Genomic DNA, 17,804 nt, shown 5'->3' with positions numbered 1-17,804 from the left:
GGCTTTTCCGACTGGAACGAGCTGCAACAAACACTCAAACTGGACAGTTTTATCTCAATCTCTTCATTTAAAGACTCAATCATGGACACTCTTACTGACAGTTGTGGCTCTTTCTCTCTCACTCTCTTTCTCTCTCTCTCTTTCTCTCTCACTCTCTTTCTCTCTCGCTCTCACTTGCTCTCTATCCTATCTATCCTCTCGCGCTCTATCCTATCTCACTCGCTCTCGCTCGCTCTCTCATTCTCTATGCTCTCTCGCGCTCTATCCTATCTCACTCGCTCTCGCTCGCTCTCTCATTCTCTATGCTCTCTCACGCTCTCTCTCTCTCTATCCTATCTATCCTCTCGCTCTCTCGCTCTCTATTTTATCTATCCTATCTCTCTCGCTCGCTTTCTCACTCTATCCTATCTCTCACGCGCTCTCTCGTGCTCGCTCTCTATCCTATCTCTCTCTCTCGCTCGCTCTCTAAATCTCTATCCTATCTCTCTCGCTCTCTCTCTAACTCTCTATCCTATCTCTCTCGCTCGCTCTCTATCCTATCTCTCTCGCTCGCTCTCGTTCTCTATCCTATCTCTCGCTCGCTCTCGCTCTCTATCCTATCTCTCGCTCGCTCTCTCACTCTCTATCCTATCTCTCGTGCTCTCTCACTCTATATCCTATCTCTCTCGCTCGCTCTCTATCCTATTTCGCGTTCGCTCGCGCTCTCTATCCTATCTCTCTCTCTCGCTCGCTCTCTCTCTCTGGGTCATGGTATTCCTCTTGTGTTTTTTGTTGTTGTTCAGCGGTCCAAAGTCGGCTGACTCTCTGTTGGCTAAGTGACTATTTATAACTGGCTGCCAAATGCCTGTTGATCAGCCTGGACTGGGCTGCCCTGTCATGGACTTTACCCCTGGGAGAGAGACAGCGCAGAGGCAGTAATGCCTGTTGATCAGCCTGGACTGGGCTGCCCTGTCATGGACTTTACCCCTGGGAGAGAGACAGCGCAGAGGCAGTAATGCCTGTTGATCAGCCTGGACTGGGCTGCCCTGTCATGGACTTTACCCCTGGGAGAGAGACAGCGCAGAGGCAGTAATGCCTGTTGATCAGCCTGGACTGGGCTGCCCTGTCATGGACTTTACCCCTGGGAGAGAGACAGCGCAGAGGCAGTAATGCCTGTTGATCAGCCTGGACTGGGCTGCCCTGTCATGGACTTTACCCCTGGGAGAGAGACAGCGCAGAGGCAGTAATGCCTGTTGATCAGCCTGGACTGGGCTGCCCTGTCATGGACTTTACCCCTGGGAGAGAGACAGCGCAGAGGCAGTAATGCCTGTTGATCAGCCTGGACTGGGCTGCCCTGTCATGGACTTTACCCCTGGGAGAGAGACAGCGCAGAGGCAGTAATGGCAGCCAGTATCACAATTAGCATCAAATGTTTTTAGACCTTATCAACCTATTGTGGTTTCATCCATAGAATTCTAATTCTATGTTCTGACCTATTATAGAATGTAATCAATGGCAGAGAAATGTGAGCTCTCACGCTGCCTTTGGTTAGTCAGATCAGCTGGTTTATATCAGTCATTACATTCAAGATGTTCTGAGAAGATGTTATGAGAATCAGTGAGTGGATATCGCTGGTTGGATGACTAAAGTTACGGAGGTGCTTTTTCTAGTATTTGTTATTGGAATGTTTTACCACTGTCAGGGGACTGACATGTTGGTTTGGAAGGCTTAGAGCTAACTAACACACCACAGCGTTGGTACCAGAACATTCTGCTAAATGTCCACACTGGAGCACTGGGCTTTTGCAGTGATAAGAGACAATTGTAAACTCTGTAAAACCAAATGGAAAAAACATGTTGTAAATGTGTAAAATGTAATGTGCAATACAATGCTCTCTATTTCCGTCTCCAGTATTTTGTTTAATTTTAGACTTTATCTGTTTCCTGGAGAGAGTTCCAGAGCCACCCAGTGTACAGGGCTCTGCCAGGCCAGGGAGGAAGCACCCCCTGTGGGGGAGAGATCACACAGTATGTGTGGGCTGCTGCACAAAAACACAATCTGCTCCCCTCACTCCCCCTTCTCACTCTTTCTCTGTTACTCTCTCTAAAACTGAGACACACACACACACAACCCTGAGATCTGGCTTGAATTCAACCTTGTGTATTCTTTGACATTTCTGTGGTAATGGCACAGCTGCAATCTGAAGCAATGGTTTGCATCAGACATTTCACTTCTGTTTTTTGACAATTTTGTGGAACATTGTTCAATTCAGGGCAGCTCAACTTCCTTGTCTAACTTGGGTCATGTAGGCAGGAAAGGAGGAAATGTTTTGAAACTGACAAGGTACTGCTGATCATGAACTTGTCCAATATGAACGGTCATTTTCATTTCACATCCTGAACTAAACCTGTTATTCCCTCTCCTTCCTCCCCTCTCCCTCCTCCCTCTTTCTTTCTCTATCCCTCTGTCTCTCTCTCTCTCGCTTTTTCTCTCTCTCAATTCAATTTGAATTTAAGGAATTTATTGGCATGGTTATCATATGTTTACATTGCCAAAGCAAATGAAATAGAAAAGAAAAAAAGTGAAATAAACAATAAAAAATGTACAGTAAACATTAAACTTACACAAGTTCCAAAATAATAAATACATTTCAAATGTCATATTATGTCTATATACAGTGTTGTAACGATGTGCAAGTAGTTAAAGTACAAAGGGGAAAATAAATAAACATAAATATAGGCTGTATTTACAATGGTGTTTGTTCTTCACAAGCCATTTGGAACGGAATAGGAAATCTTCTGTGGCTAAACTAATTTAGTTTCTTGTGGCAATAGGTCACAAATCTTGCTGCTGTGATGGCACACTGTGGTATTTCACCCAGTAGATATGGGAGTTTATCAAAAAATCGTTAAAAAATATATATTTTTGGGTCTGTGTAATCTGAGGTAAATATGTGTCTTTAATATTGTCATACATTTGTCAGGAGGTTAGGAAGTACAGCTCAGTTTCCAACTCATTTTGTGAGCAGTGTGCACATAGCCTGTCTTCTTTTGAGAGCCAGGTCTGCCTACGGTCGACTTTCTCAATAGCAAGGCTATGCTCACTGAGTCTGTACATAGTCAAAGATTTCCTTCATTTTGGGTCAGTCACAGTGGTCAGGTATTCTGCCACTGTGTACTCTCTGTTTAGGACCAAATAGCATTCTAGTTTGCTCAGTTTTTTTGTCAATTCTTTCCAATTTGTCAAGTAATTATCTTTTTGTTTTCTCATGATTTGGTTGGGTCTAATTGTGTTGCTGTCCTGGGGCTCTGTGGGTTGTGTTTGTGTTTGTGAACAGAGCCCCAGGACCAGCTTGCTTAGGGGACTCTTCTCCAGGTTCATTTCTCTGTAGGTGATGGCTTTGTTATGGAAGGTTTGGGAATCACTGCCTTTTAGGTGGTTGTAGAATTTAACAGCTCTTTTCTGGATTTTGATAATTAGCAGGTATCGGCCTAATTTTGCTCTGCATGCATTATTTGGTGTTCTACGTTGTACAGGGAAGATATTTTTGCATGCAGCATTCTTTTGTCCCATTTTGTTGGTTGGTGAGCGGACCCCAGACCTCACAACCATAACGGGCAATGGGTTCTATAACTGATTCAAGTATTTTTAGCCAGATCCTAATTGGTGTGTTAAATTGTATGTTCCTTTTGATGGTATAGAAGGCCCTTCTTGCCTTGTCTCTCATATCGCTAACAGCTTTGTGGAAGTTACCTGTGGCACTGATGTTTAGGCCGAGGTATGTATAGTTTTTTGTGTGCTCTAGGGCAACGGTGTATAGATGGAATTTGTATTTGTGGTCCTGGCGACTGGACCTTTTTTGGAACATCATTATTTATGTCTTACAGAGATTTACTGTCAGGGCCCAGGTCTGGCAGAATCAGTGCAGAATATCTAGGTGCTGCTGTAGGCCCTCCTTGGTTGGTGACAGAAGCACCAGGTCATCAGCAAACAGTAGACATTTGACTTCAGATTCTAGTAGGGTGAGGCCGGGTGCTGCAGACTTTTCTAGTGCCCTCGCCAGTTCGTTAATATATATGTTGAAGAGGGTGATGCTTATGCTTTATCCCTGTATCACCCCACGGCCCTGTGGAAATAAATGTTTTTTACAATTATAACCACACACTTGTTGTTTGTTTACATGGATTTTATAATGTCGTATATTTTTCCCCCAACACCACTTTCCATCAATTTGTATAGCAGGCCCTCATGCCAAATTGAGTTGAAGGCTTTTTTTTAAATCAACAAAGCATGAGAAGACTTTGCCTTTGTTTTGGTTTGTTTGTTTGTCAATTAGGGTTTGCAGGGTGAATGCGTGGTCTGTCGTACGGTAATTTGGTAAAATGCCAATTTGACATTTGCTCAGTACATTGTTTTCACTGAGGAAATGTACGAGTCTGCTGTTAATGATAATACAGAGGATTTCCCCAAGGTTGCTGTTGACACATATTCCACGGTAGTTATTGGGGTCAAATTTGTCTCTACTTTTGTGGATTTGGGTGATCAGTCCTTGGTTCTAAATATTGGGGAATATGCCAGAGCTGATAATGATGTTAAAGAGTTTAAGTATAGCCAATTGGAATTTGATGTGTGTATATTTTAGCATTTCATTTAGGATACCATTAACCCCACAGGCCTTTTGGGGTTGGAGGGTTTGTATTTTGTCCTGTAGTTCATTCAATGTAATTAGAGAATCCAGTGGGTTCTATTAGTCTTTAATAGGTTATTCTAAGATTGGTATTTGATCATGTATATGTTTTTGATGTTTGTTCTTTGTTATAGAATTTTTTTGGGGAGAAGTGTTTTATCTATACATCTCTGTTTTGGATAGACAATTCTTTGTGTTGTTTTTTGTTTATAGTGTGTCCAATATTCCCAGAAGTGGTTAGATTCTATGGATTCTTCAATTACATTGAGCTGTTTTCTGATGTCCTGTTCCTTCTTTTTCCGTAGTCTATTTCTATATTGTTTTAGTGATTCACCATAGTGAAGGCTCAGGTTTTCTGGGTCTCTATGTTTTTGGTTGGATAGGTTTCTCAATTTCAAACCATTTGTCATTGTTAATTTTCTGAGGTTGTCTGCTTGAAATATTTTGATTTGATAGGGAAGCTGTTTACACCTTCACTATTACAGTGAAACATTTTGTTCAGGAAGTTGTCTAGAAGTGATTGAATTTGTTGTTGCCTAATTGTTTTTTGGTAGATTTCCACACTACTTTCCTTCCTTCTATAGCGTTTCTTAATATTATTCAGTTCCTTTGGCTTTGATGTCTCGTGATTGAGCAAAGCTCTGTTCAAGTAGAGTGTGATTTTGCTGTGATCTGATAGGGGTGTCAGTGTACTGACTGTGAACACTGTGAGAGACTCTGGGTTGAGGTTAGTGATAATTAGTGATGTACCGATATGACATTTTTGGTAGATACCGATATCCGATATTTACTTGTAAAAAAAAAAGACGATACCGATAACCGATATCTAACATTTTAGCGGCCTTTTAAGCATTCGAGTACAGTTCAATAGTTAACACACACACATGGACGCAGCAGTCTAAGGCACTGCATCTCAGTGCAAGAGGCGTCACTACAGTGCCTGGTTCGAATCCAGGCTGTATCACATCTGGCTGTGATTGGGAGTCCCATAGGGCGGTGCACAATTGGCCCAGTGTCCTCCGGGCCGTCATTGTAAATAAGAATTTGTTCTTAACTGACTTGCCTAGTTAAATAAAGGTTACACACACCGCACTGACCAAAAAGTTATTTTGTTGGTGTTTACGTATGTCCCCATTACCAGTAAAACATAATCAAAACCTATTTCTTTCACTTACTGGCTGTGCTGTTTGGTTGTTCATTTGTTTCATTCTCAACCAGGATTTCTATGGAACGCCGTTTGGGTCTTGGCATGTCAAAAAGATACACATCAAATAACACTATTTGACGTGTCAAATAAGTTTGTTGACCAATCAGGACCTGAATATGACTGTATGTTACATAATAATATAACGCGTTCATACATTTTTTACGTAGTTATTACACATTGATTACACTATCACTCGTATTTCATATGTCACAACGATTCATCGATACGTATGCTATGATGCTGGTAAAGTTGTCTCGCACACCTACAGTGCTGGTCATTAAAAAGCTAGCTAACTCATGGATGCAAACAATGTTCTTCCCCAAAAACATAGCAAAACAACATAATCGGTTTCAGTAGCTTGGTGTCATCATCTAAAATAACACTCATTTATAAAACAGTTCTAATTTGATTAATGGTGGTAAGACCCATCTATGTGAAGCTAGCCACAATAAGGATTAGCCACAATAGTGGACTTTGCGGTTAGCCTTCAAAATAAAAATGATACTATTTGTATTCATTTGCATCACTGTGAGTGACATACTTTTGTTTTGAAGGCAAACCGCAAATTCCACTATTGTGGCTAATCCTTATTGTGGCTAGCTTCACAACACATAACCCGGTGCGATCGAACCTCACTAGCCAGATGCTAGTGGCTGCTTATAACGTTAGCTTAGGGCAACAGGGTTAAGTAGTTGGCTAGCTATTTATTTTCAGGAACTAAAGTTCAATGTCAATAGGCGAACAACAAGTGGCAACCAAGCTAATACTTACTCACAAGGATTCTTAAATCATTGCTAAGAATAATGAAAATGACTGCAGTTTCTACTAGTCATTGTTTTCAGGCTGGTTGTATTGGTGCTAGCTAGCTACCCCAGAAGTTGCGGTTGAACAAATGATGCTTTATTACCAACGCGGTAGTGTAAACACATCGTTCGTGGCCGGTGTTTTCAGACTTTTTTGTACAGCTTTGACAGTGCTACTGTATCTTTTTTGACACGCAAAGACCCAAACGGTGTTCCATAGTATGTATGTCATGAAGCTAATAGCAGTGACGCTATTACTGTGTAACTCCGGTAGGGCAACATCTGAAAAACTGTTTGAACAGTCGGCGATTGCCAACATCACCCGTGACAGAGTACGGTTGATTGTCAAGGGCAATGAATTCCATTATCTTGGCTTTAATGGATTTCGCTTTTTGAGTTGTCTCGCTGAAATGTTCTTACTCTTTCAAATGACTGCTTGACTTGTTGACTGCTCGATCCACACAGCAGACATTGTGGGCTAGGTTAGGAATGCTGTGTTGCACATGTAGCGCTAAATTTTACATGGCGTCATTGCGTCATGTACCTACGTTATATTGATATGCACGGTAGCTTTGACATCGATGTTAAACTAGACATCGGGCCAATACCGATGTTGTCATTTTTAGCTAATATCGGCCGTTTCCGATGTGTTCACCGATATATCGTGCATCTCTATTGATAATGTAGTCTACAGTACTACTGCCAAGAGATGAGCTATAGGTGTACCTACCATAGGAGTCCCCTCGAAGCCTACCATTGACTATGTACCTACCCAGCGTCCAACAGAGATGCAGGAGTTGTGACCCATTTTTGTTAGTGATGTTGTTGTAGTTGTGTCTAAGGGGGCATATGGAGGAGGGAATGATGTCACCTCCTGGTAGGTGTTTGTCCCCCTGTGTGCTGAGGGTGGCAGGTTCTTGTCCAGTTCTGTCATTTAGGTCGCCACAGACTAGTACATGTCCCTGGGCCTGGAAATGGTTGATCTCCCCTTCTAGGATGGAGAAGCTGTCGGGTTATTTGGGGATTCTACTGGGGGGATATAGGTAGCACACATTACAAAATTGTTCTCTGTTGAGATAATTTCCTTACTAATTTATAGCCAGATGTAAAATGTTCCTGTTTTCTCTCGTTCTCTCTCTCTCCCTCATTCTCTAACAGTGTGCTGGGGAGGAGTACTGGGTGGACAGCCGGACAGTATACATCGGTCACAAAGAACCCCCGCTGGGGGCCGATGCCTACATCCCTCAGCGTTATCCCGACAACCGCATTGTCTCTTCCAAGGTGAGCAGGCTCCACAGCAACCAAGCAGTTGGCATAACAACAGCATCACCTACCCCTGAAAACCAAATCGATACCTTGATAACCAAGCCTGTTGTGCTCCATTAACAGTATCTCTGTCCTTTAAGGTTAGCAACCTTTTGGACCACACACACACACACACACACACACACACATATACACACACTGCTGTTCCTCTCTCAAGACTGCCTGTTAATAGTTTGTGTTCTCTCTACCAGTACACCTTATGGAACTTCATCCCCAAGAACCTGTTTGAACAGTTCAGAAGAATCGCCAACTTCTATTTCCTGCTCATCTTCCTGGTCCAGGTGACAATATGCCATCTCTCTGTTAGATCAGGGCCATTTTACCATACATATTGTACAGACTGGGGTTTCACATGTTCAGGTTACACACGATTAGTTAAAGACGTAGGCTATGTGAAGTAACGTTAATTATTTGGCTTGGAATTACATTGGTCAAGTACGCATGGGCCTCTGGCCATGGTCCATGATAGATATGATATGAGCCCATCCAGTAGCACTATGAGGAGGAGACTAAGGTGGCCGGTCCAGCTTGCTACAATGATTGAAGGGATAGTTTAAGATTTTGGCATGCTAGCTGCTCCTGTACTCTTCCAGCTATTGCTCTAACGCATGTTAGCAATCTCACTCTTTCTCTGTCGCTCTCTAAAACTGAGACACACACACACACACACACACTCACACACACACACACACACACACACACACACACACACACACACAACCCCGAGGTCTGGCTTGAATTCAACCTTGTGTATTCTGTAGAATGGCGCCAGAATATACCTTCAACTTCATTAAAACTGCACACAAAGACATAAAAAGTTAATCTCAAACTATCCCTTTAAACTGAAATGAATGAGTTATGAGTAACCAGCGGGTAGGAGGACGTTAGGTATGCAGGTGTGGTTAAATACTGTGGAGAGGGCCGAGATATAAACTGAAGTCTTGCTCCATCACTCCCCCCGAACTGGAATTTATATGAAACTATATTTATTGACTCCTGCTCTACTCTCCTCCTTGTTCCCTCCCTCTCTACCTCCGTTCCCTGCCTCCTTCCTCTTTTTCTCTCTCCTCAGCTCATCATAGACACGCCTACCAGCCCCGTCACCAGCGGACTTCCTCTATTCTTTGTCATCACCGTCACTGCCATTAAACAGGTAGGACACACACACACTGAAATGAATCTGTTGATCTCAACAAAATGTCATAATTAATGGTATACAGTGCATTCGTAAAGTATTCAGACCCCGTGACTTTTTCCACATTTTGTTACGCTACAGCCTGATTCTAAAATTGATGAAATACTTTTTTTCCCTCATCAATGTACAAACAATACACCATAATGACAAAGAAAAAACAGGTTTTTAGAAATGTATTAAAAATGAAAAACAGAAATACCATATTTACATAAGTATTCAGGCCCTTTGCTATAAGACTCGAAATTGAGCTCAGGTGCATCCTGTTTCCATTGATCATCCTTGAGATGTTTCTACAACTTGATTGGAGTCCACCTGTGGTAAATTCAATTGATTGGACATGATTTGGAAAGGCACACACCTGTCTATATAAGGTCCCACAGTTGACAGTGCATGTCAGAGCAAAAACCAAGCCATGAGGTTGAAGGGATTGTTTGTAGAGCCCCGAGACAGGATTGTGTCGAGGCTCAGATCTGGGGGAATGGTACCAAAACATTTCTGCAGCATTGAAGGTCCCCAAGAACACGGTGGCCTCCATCATTCTTAAATGGAAGAAGTTTGGAACCACCAAGACTCTTCCTAGAGCTGACCGCCCAGCCAAACTGAGCAATGGGGGAGAAGGGCCTTGGTCAGGGAAGTGACCAAGTACCTGATGGTCTCTCTGACAGAGCTCTAGAGGTCCTCTGTGGAGATGGGAGAACCTTCCAGAAGGACAACCATTTCTGCAGCACTTCACCAACCAGGCCTTTATGGTAGAGTGGCCAGACAGAAGCCACTCCTCAGTAAAAGGCACATGACAGCCCATTTGGAGTTTGCCAAAAGGCACCTAAAGGACTCTCAGACCATGAGAAACAACATTCTCTGGTCTGATGAAACCAAGATTGAACTCTTTGTCCTGAATGCCAAGCATCATGTCTGGAGGAAACCTGTCACCCTCCCTACGGTGAAGCATGGTGGTGGCAGCATCATGCTGTGGGGATGTTTTTCAGCGTCAGGGAATGGGAGACTAGTCAGGATCGAGGGAAAGATGAACGGAGCAAGTACAGAGAGATCCTTGATGAAAACCTGCTCCAGAGCACTCAGGACCTCAGGTTGGGGTGAAGGTTCACCTTCCAACAGGACAACGACCCTAAGCACACAGCCAAGACAATGTAGGAGTGGCTGCGGGACAAGTCTCTGAATGTCCTTTAGTGGCCCAGCCAGAGCCCAGACTTGAACCCGATCTAACATCTCTGGGGAGACCTGAAAATAGCTGTGCAGCGACGCTCCCCATCCAACCGGACAGAGCTTGAGAGGATCTGCAGAGAAGAATGGGAGAAACTCCCCCAAATACATATGCCAAGCTTGTAGCATCATACCCAAGAAGACTCAAGGCTATAATCGCTGCCAAAGGTGTTTCAACAAAGTACTGAGTAAAGGATGTGAATACTTATGCAAATGTGATATTTCAGTTTTTTATTTGTAATACATTTCCAAACATGTCTAAAAAACTGTTTTTGCTTTGTCATTATGGGGTATTGTGTGTAGATTGATGAGAATAAAACAAATGAAGGCTGTAACGTAACAAAATGTGGAAAAAGCCAAGGGGTCTGTATGCTTTCCGAATGAGTTGTATATTTATCCTCTGTTCGTTGGTGTTGGAAGCCTTCCTCCACTGTGTTCCGTTAGAGACAGATGTGCTAACAGCAGGGATGTATGAACCTCTTCTGGCTAACAGGGCCCAGGCCAGGTCATATGCAATCATTAACCTACAAGATGACATGTTGTGTAGAGGCCCTGGAAACAGGTCACCATGCTGACAGAACTTACCACTAATTTGATACCACATACTGTATGACCTTGTATGACGCTATCGCCCTCTCTCCTCTGTGTTCCATTTTTTCCCACGATCCCTACATATTTCTTCTCCTGCCCTTTGCTCCTTGTATATCTCAACCCCTTCTCCCCTCCCTTCCTCCCCCTCTTCCTCTCTCCCCCAGGGTTATGAAGACTGGCTGAGACACAAGGCAGACTGCAGTATAAATGAGTGTCCTGTGGACGTGGTGAAGGAAGGGACGGTGGTGAGGACACAGAGTCACAAGCTACGGGTATGACTGCCCTAGTAATGGGCCTTCTACTCTCCAGTCTACCACACATCATTATGACTGCCCTAGTAATGGGCCTTCTACTCTCCAGTCTACCACACATCATTATACTGCCCTAGTAATGGGCCTTCTACTCTCCAGTCTACCACACATCATTATGACTGCCCTAGTAATGGGCCTTCTACTCTCCAGTCTACCACACATCATTATGACTGCCCTAGTAATGGGCCTTCTACTCTCCAGTCTACCACACATCATTATGACTGCCCTAGTAATGGGCCTTCTACTCTCCAGTCTACCACACATCATTATGACTGCCCTAGTAATGGGCCTTCTACTCTCCAGTCTACCACACATCATTATGACTGCCCTAGTAATGGGCCTTCTACTCTCCAGTCTACCACACATCATTATGACTGCCCTAGTAATGGGCCTTCTACTCTCCAGTCTACCCCACATCATTATGACTGCCCTAGTAATGGGCCTTCTACTCTCCAGTCTACCACACATCATTATACTGCCCTAGTAATGGGCCTTCTACTCTCCAGTCTACCACACATCATTATACTGCCCTAGTAATGGGCCTTCTACTCTCCAGTCTACCACACATCATTATGACTGCCCTAGTAATGGGCCTTCTACTCTCCAGTCTACCACACATCATTATGACTGCCCTAGTAATGGGCCTTCTACTCTCCAGTCTACCACACATCATTATGACTGCCCTAGTAATGGGCCTTCTACTCTCCAGTCTACCACACATCATTATGACTGCCCTAGTAATGGGCCTTCTACTCTCCAGTCTACCACACATCATTATGACTGCCCTAGTAATGGGCCTTCTACTCTCCAGTCTACCACACATCATTATGACTGCCCTAGTAATGGGCCTTCTACTCTCCAGTCTACCACACATCATTATGACTGCCCTAGTAATGGGCCTTCTACTCTCCAGTCTACCACACATCATTATGACTGCCCTAGTAATGGGCCTTCTACTCTCCAGTCTACCACACATCATTATGACTGCCCTAGTAATGGGCCTTCTACTCTCCAGTCTACCACACATCATTATGACTGCCCTAGTAATGGGCCTTCTACTCTCCAGTCTACCCCACATCATTTTGACTGCCCTAGTAATGGGCCTTCTACTCTCCAGTCTACCACACATCATTCTGACTGCCCTAGTAATGGGCCTTCTACTCTCCAGTCTACCACACATCATTATGACTGCCCTAGTAATGGGCCTTCTACTCTCCAGTCTACCACACATCATTATGACTGCCCTAGTAATGGGCCTTCTACTCTCCAGTCTACCACACATCATTATGACTGCCCTAGTAATGGGCCTTCTACTCTCCAGTCTACCACACATCATTATGACTGCCCTAGTAATGGGCCTTCTACTCTCCAGTCTACCACACATCATTATGACTGCCCTAGTAATGGGCCTTCTACTCTCCAGTCTACCACACATCATTATGACTGCCCTAGTAATGGGCCTTCTACTCTCCAGTCTACCACACATCATTATGACTGCCCTAGTAATGGGCCTTCTACTCTCCAGTCTACCACACATCATTATGACTGCCCTAGTAATGGGCCTTCTACTCTCCAGTCTACCACACATCATTATGACTGCCCTAGTAATGGGCCTTCTACTCTCCAGTCTACCACACATCATTATGACTGCCCTAGTAATGGGCCTTCTACTCTCCAGTCTACCACACATCATTATGACTGCCCTAGTAATGGGCCTTCTACTCTCCAGTCTACCCCACATCATTATGACTGCCCTAGTAATGGGCCTTCTACTCTCCAGTCTACCACACATCATTATGACTGCCCTAGTAATGGGCCTTCTACTCTCCAGTCTACCACACATCATTATGACTGCCCTAGTAATGGGCCTTCTACTCTCCAGTCTACCACACATCATTATGACTGCCCTAGTAATGGGCCTTCTACTCTCCAGTCTACCCCACATCATTATGACTGCCCTAGTAATGGGCCTTCTACTCTCCAGTCTACCACACATCATTATGACTGCCCTAGTAATGGGCCTTCTACTCTCCAGTCTACCACACATCATTATACTGCCCTAGTAATGGGCCTTCTACTCTCCAGTCTACCACACATCATTATGACTGCCCTAGTAATGGGCCTTCTACTCTCCAGTCTACCACACATCATTATGACTGCCCTAGTAATGGGCCTTCTACTCTCCAGTCTACCACACATCATTATGACTGCCCTAGTAATGGGCCTTCTACTCTCCAGTCTACCACACATCATTATGACTGCCCTAGTAATGGGCCTTCTACTCTCCAGTCTACCACACATCATTATGACTGCCCTAGTAATGGGCCTTCTACTCTCCAGTCTACCCCACATCATTATGACTGCCCTAGTAATGGGCCTTCTACTCTCCAGTCTACCACACATCATTATGACTGCCCTAGTAATGGGCCTTCTACTCTCCAGTCTACCACACATCATTATACTGCCCTAGTAATGGGCCTTCTACTCTCCAGTCTACCACACATCATTATGACTGCCCTAGTAATGGGCCTTCTACTCTCCAGTCTACCACACATCATTATGACTGCCCTAGTAATGGGCCTTCTACTCTCCAGTCTACCACACATCATTATGACTGCCCTAGTAATGGGCCTTCTACTCTCCAGTCTACCCCACATCATTATGACTGCCCTAGTAATGGGCCTTCTACTCTCCAGTCTACCACACATCATTATGACTGCCCTAGTAATGGGCCTTCTACTCTCCAGTCTACCACACATCATTTTACTGCCCTTATAAACGGGCCTTCTACTCTCCAGTCTACCACACATCATTATACTGCCCTTGTAATGGGCCTTCTACTCTCCAGTCTACCACACATCATTTTACTGCCCTTATAAACGGGCCTTCTACTCTCCAGTCTACCACACATCATTATGACTGCCCTAGTAATGGGCCTTCTACTCTCCAGTCTACCACACATCATTATGACTGCCCTAGTAATGGGCCTTCTACTCTCCAGTCTACCCCACATCATTATGACTGCCCTAGTAATGGGCCTTCTACTCTCCAGTCTACCACACATCATTATACTGCCCTAGTAATGGGCCTTCTACTCTCCAGTCTACCACACATCATTATACTGCCCTAGTAATGGGCCTTCTACTCTCCAGTCTACCACACATCATTATGACTGCCCTAGTAATGGGCCTTCTACTCTCCAGTCTACCACACATCATTATACTGCCCTAGTAATGGGCCTTCTACTCTCTAGTCTACCCCACATCATTATGACTGCCCTAGTAATGGGCCTTCTACTCTCCAGTCTACCACACATCATTATACTGCCCTAGTAATGGGCCTTCTACTCTCCAGTCTACCACACATCATTATGACTGCCCTAGTAATGGGCCTTCTACTCTCCAGTCTACCACACATCATTATACTGCCCTAGTAATGGGCCTTCTACTCTCCAGTCTACCACACATCATTATGACTGCCCTAGTAATGGGCCTTCTACTCTCCAGTCTACCACACATCATTATGACTGCCCTAGTAATGGGCCTTCTACTCTCCAGTCTACCACACATCATTATGACTGCCCTAGTAATGGGCCTTCTACTCTCCAGTCTACCACACATCATTATGACTGCCCTAGTAATGGGCCTTCTACTCTCCAGTCTACCACACATCATTATGACTGCCCTAGTAATGGGCCTTCTACTCTCCAGTCTACCCCACATCATTATGACTGCCCTAGTAATGGGCCTTCTACTCTCCAGTCTACCACACATCATTATGACTGCCCTAGTAATGGGCCTTCTACTCTCCAGTCTACCACACATCATTATGACTGCCCTAGTAATGGGCCTTCTACTCTCCAGTCTACCACACATCGTTATGACTGCCCTAGTAATGGGCCTTCTACTCTCCAGTCTACCACACATCATTATGACTGCCCTAGTAATGGGCCTTCTACTCTCCAGTCTACTACACATCATTATGACTGCCCTAGTAATGGGCCTTCTACTCTCCAGTCTACCCCACATCATTATGACTGCCCTAGTAATGGGCCTTCTACTCTCCAGTCTACCACACATCATTATGACTGCCCTAGTAATGGGCCTTCTACTCTCCAGTCTACCACACATCATTATACTGCCCTAGTAATGGGCCTTCTACTCTCCAGTCTACCACACATCATTATACTGCCCTAGTAATGGGCCTTCTACTCTCCAGTCTACCACACATCATTATACTGCCCTATAAACGGGCCTTCTACTCTCCAGTCTACCACACATCATTATGACTGCCCTAGTAATGGGCCTTCTACTCTCCAGTCTACCACACATCATTATGACTGCCCTAGTAATGGGCCTTCTACTCTCCAGTCTACCACACATCATTATGACTGCCCTAGTAATGGGCCTTCTACTCTCCAGTCTACCACACATCATTATACTGCCCTAGTAATGGGCCTTCTACTCTCCAGTCTACCACACATCATTATGACTGCCCTAGTAATGGGCCTTCTACTCTCCAGTCTACCACACATCATTATGACTGCCCTAGTAATGGGCCTTCTACTCTCCAGTCTACCACACATCATTATACTGCCCTAGTAATGGGCCTTCTACTCTCCAGTCTACCCCACATCATTATGACTGCCCTAGTAATGGGCCTTCTACTCTCCAGTCTACCACACATCATTATACTGCCCTAGTAATGGGCCTTCTACTCTCCAGTCTACCACACATCATTATGACTGCCCTAGTAATGGGCCTTCTACTCTCCAGTCTACCACACATCATTATACTGCCCTAGTAATGGGCCTTCTACTCTCCAGTCTACCACACATCATTATGACTGCCCTAGTAATGGGCCTTCTACTCTCCAGTCTACCACACATCATTATGACTGCCCTAGTAATGGGCCTTCTACTCTCCAGTCTACCACACATCATTATGACTGCCCTAGTAATGGGCCTTCTACTCTCCAGTCTACCCCACATCATTATGACTGCCCTAGTAATGGGCCTTCTACTCTCCAGTCTACCACACATCATTATGACTGCCCTAGTAATGGGCCTTCTACTCTCCAGTCTACCACACATCATTATGACTGCCCTAGTAATGGGCCTTCTACTCTCCAGTCTACCACACATCATTATGACTGCCCTAGTAATGGGCCTTCTACTCTCCAGTCTACCACACATCATTATGACTGCCCTAGTAATGGGCCTTCTACTCTCCAGTCTACCACACATCATTATGACTGCCCTAGTAATGGGCCTTCTACTCTCCAGTCTACCACACATCATTATGACTGCCCTAGTAATGGGCCTTCTACTCTCCAGTCTACCACACATCATTATGACTGCCCTAGTAATGGGCCTTCTACTCTCCAGTCTACCACACATCATTATGACTGCCCTAGTAATGGGCCTTCTACTCTCCAGTCTACCACACATCATTATGACTGCCCTAGTAATGGGCCTTCTACTCTCCAGTCTACCACACATCATTATGACTGCCTTTGGGCTGCATTGGCTGTTGTTTATCTATTCTAACCATATATTTATGTTCCTTCATATTCAGATAGATAAAATCGCTAGTATGTGAGCTAGTATGTGAGCTAGTATATGAGCTAGTATAGAGGGCTTGCAGTTGCGTCACAAATCACCTAGCAACCGCACCAGGCGCCATGTTGGAAGAAGACCAGTCAGTCTGGAGAAAGTCCTCCAATCGTCCACATGGCTGGCTGTGTTTTGCTACCACCGGAAACTTCTGGAAGATTGCTCATTCTAATTTTTTTCTGAGGACACAGAAAACGGAGGTAGTGGGAGAACCTTTGCAAGTAAGTAAATATATTTTGAAAATGATCAAAAACGATGTAGCTGTTATTAGGTAGATAGCTTGCTATAGGAACTTTGTGTGCAGGCTAACTCAAATGAGCTGCTAACGTAATGTTAGCTAGCTAGATAACTTTACATACTGTATAGCTGACCAAGTGAATTAAATATCTCCAGCTAGCTAACTTCATTTTAGCTAGTAAGTTATCTTGATGTATTTATCATTGTAACTCCAAATGCATTTGTAGCTAGGTAGCTAGCTAACAGCAATGGAAGAGGATGAAAGGATTAGCTAACATTAGCACTTTCAGCTGTCAGAGGAGGGGGAGTAGGCTACTCTGGATAGGGCAGGCACCTTTGTGGGAGGACATTGTGGAAATATTCTCCAGTTCCAGTCCCTAGTGAGATAAAATGAGGACAGAGAGATATAGCAACATAATATTCAGTGCTGTCTAATTTGAATATCATGCAGCCTGTTTCTTTGTGATGTTTTCTGTCAGCAGATGAAGAGGTCCCGATGAATGTCCCAAGAGAATAAGGGTAAATCCTTGTATACCATGGATTATTTATGCCTAACTATGTTAGCAAATTTTATAAACAAAGATACAGTTTAAAAGTCACACAATGTATTACAAGTGGAGCAGGCCGACCCTG

The 17,804-nt window shown here is 44.2% G+C and overlaps 1 protein-coding gene across 5 annotated transcripts in view; it reads left to right on the top strand.

Annotated features, from left to right (window-relative positions):
* The window catches only part of LOC106595097 (phospholipid-transporting ATPase IH), a 115,859-nt gene that overhangs the window by 28,545 nt on the left and 69,510 nt on the right, over positions 1-17,804 (top strand). For all 5 annotated transcript variants that reach the window (XM_082969146.1, XM_082969147.1, XM_082969148.1 and 2 more), the window contains exons 2-5: positions 7,835-7,957; positions 8,194-8,283; positions 9,075-9,155; positions 11,174-11,281. In XM_082969146.1, the coding sequence (XP_082825272.1) occupies positions 7,835-7,957; positions 8,194-8,283; positions 9,075-9,155; positions 11,174-11,281 (402 nt within the window). The remainder of the gene's footprint in view (positions 1-7,834; positions 7,958-8,193; positions 8,284-9,074; positions 9,156-11,173; positions 11,282-17,804) is intronic.

This window comes from Salmo salar, chromosome 25 (genome assembly GCF_965601325.2).
Source record: "Salmo salar chromosome 25, fSalSal1, whole genome shotgun sequence".
Classification (NCBI taxonomy): Eukaryota; Metazoa; Chordata; class Actinopteri; order Salmoniformes; family Salmonidae; genus Salmo; species Salmo salar.
Note: the sequence above shows the minus strand (reverse complement) of the source record. Positions and strands in the feature narration are given on the sequence as shown.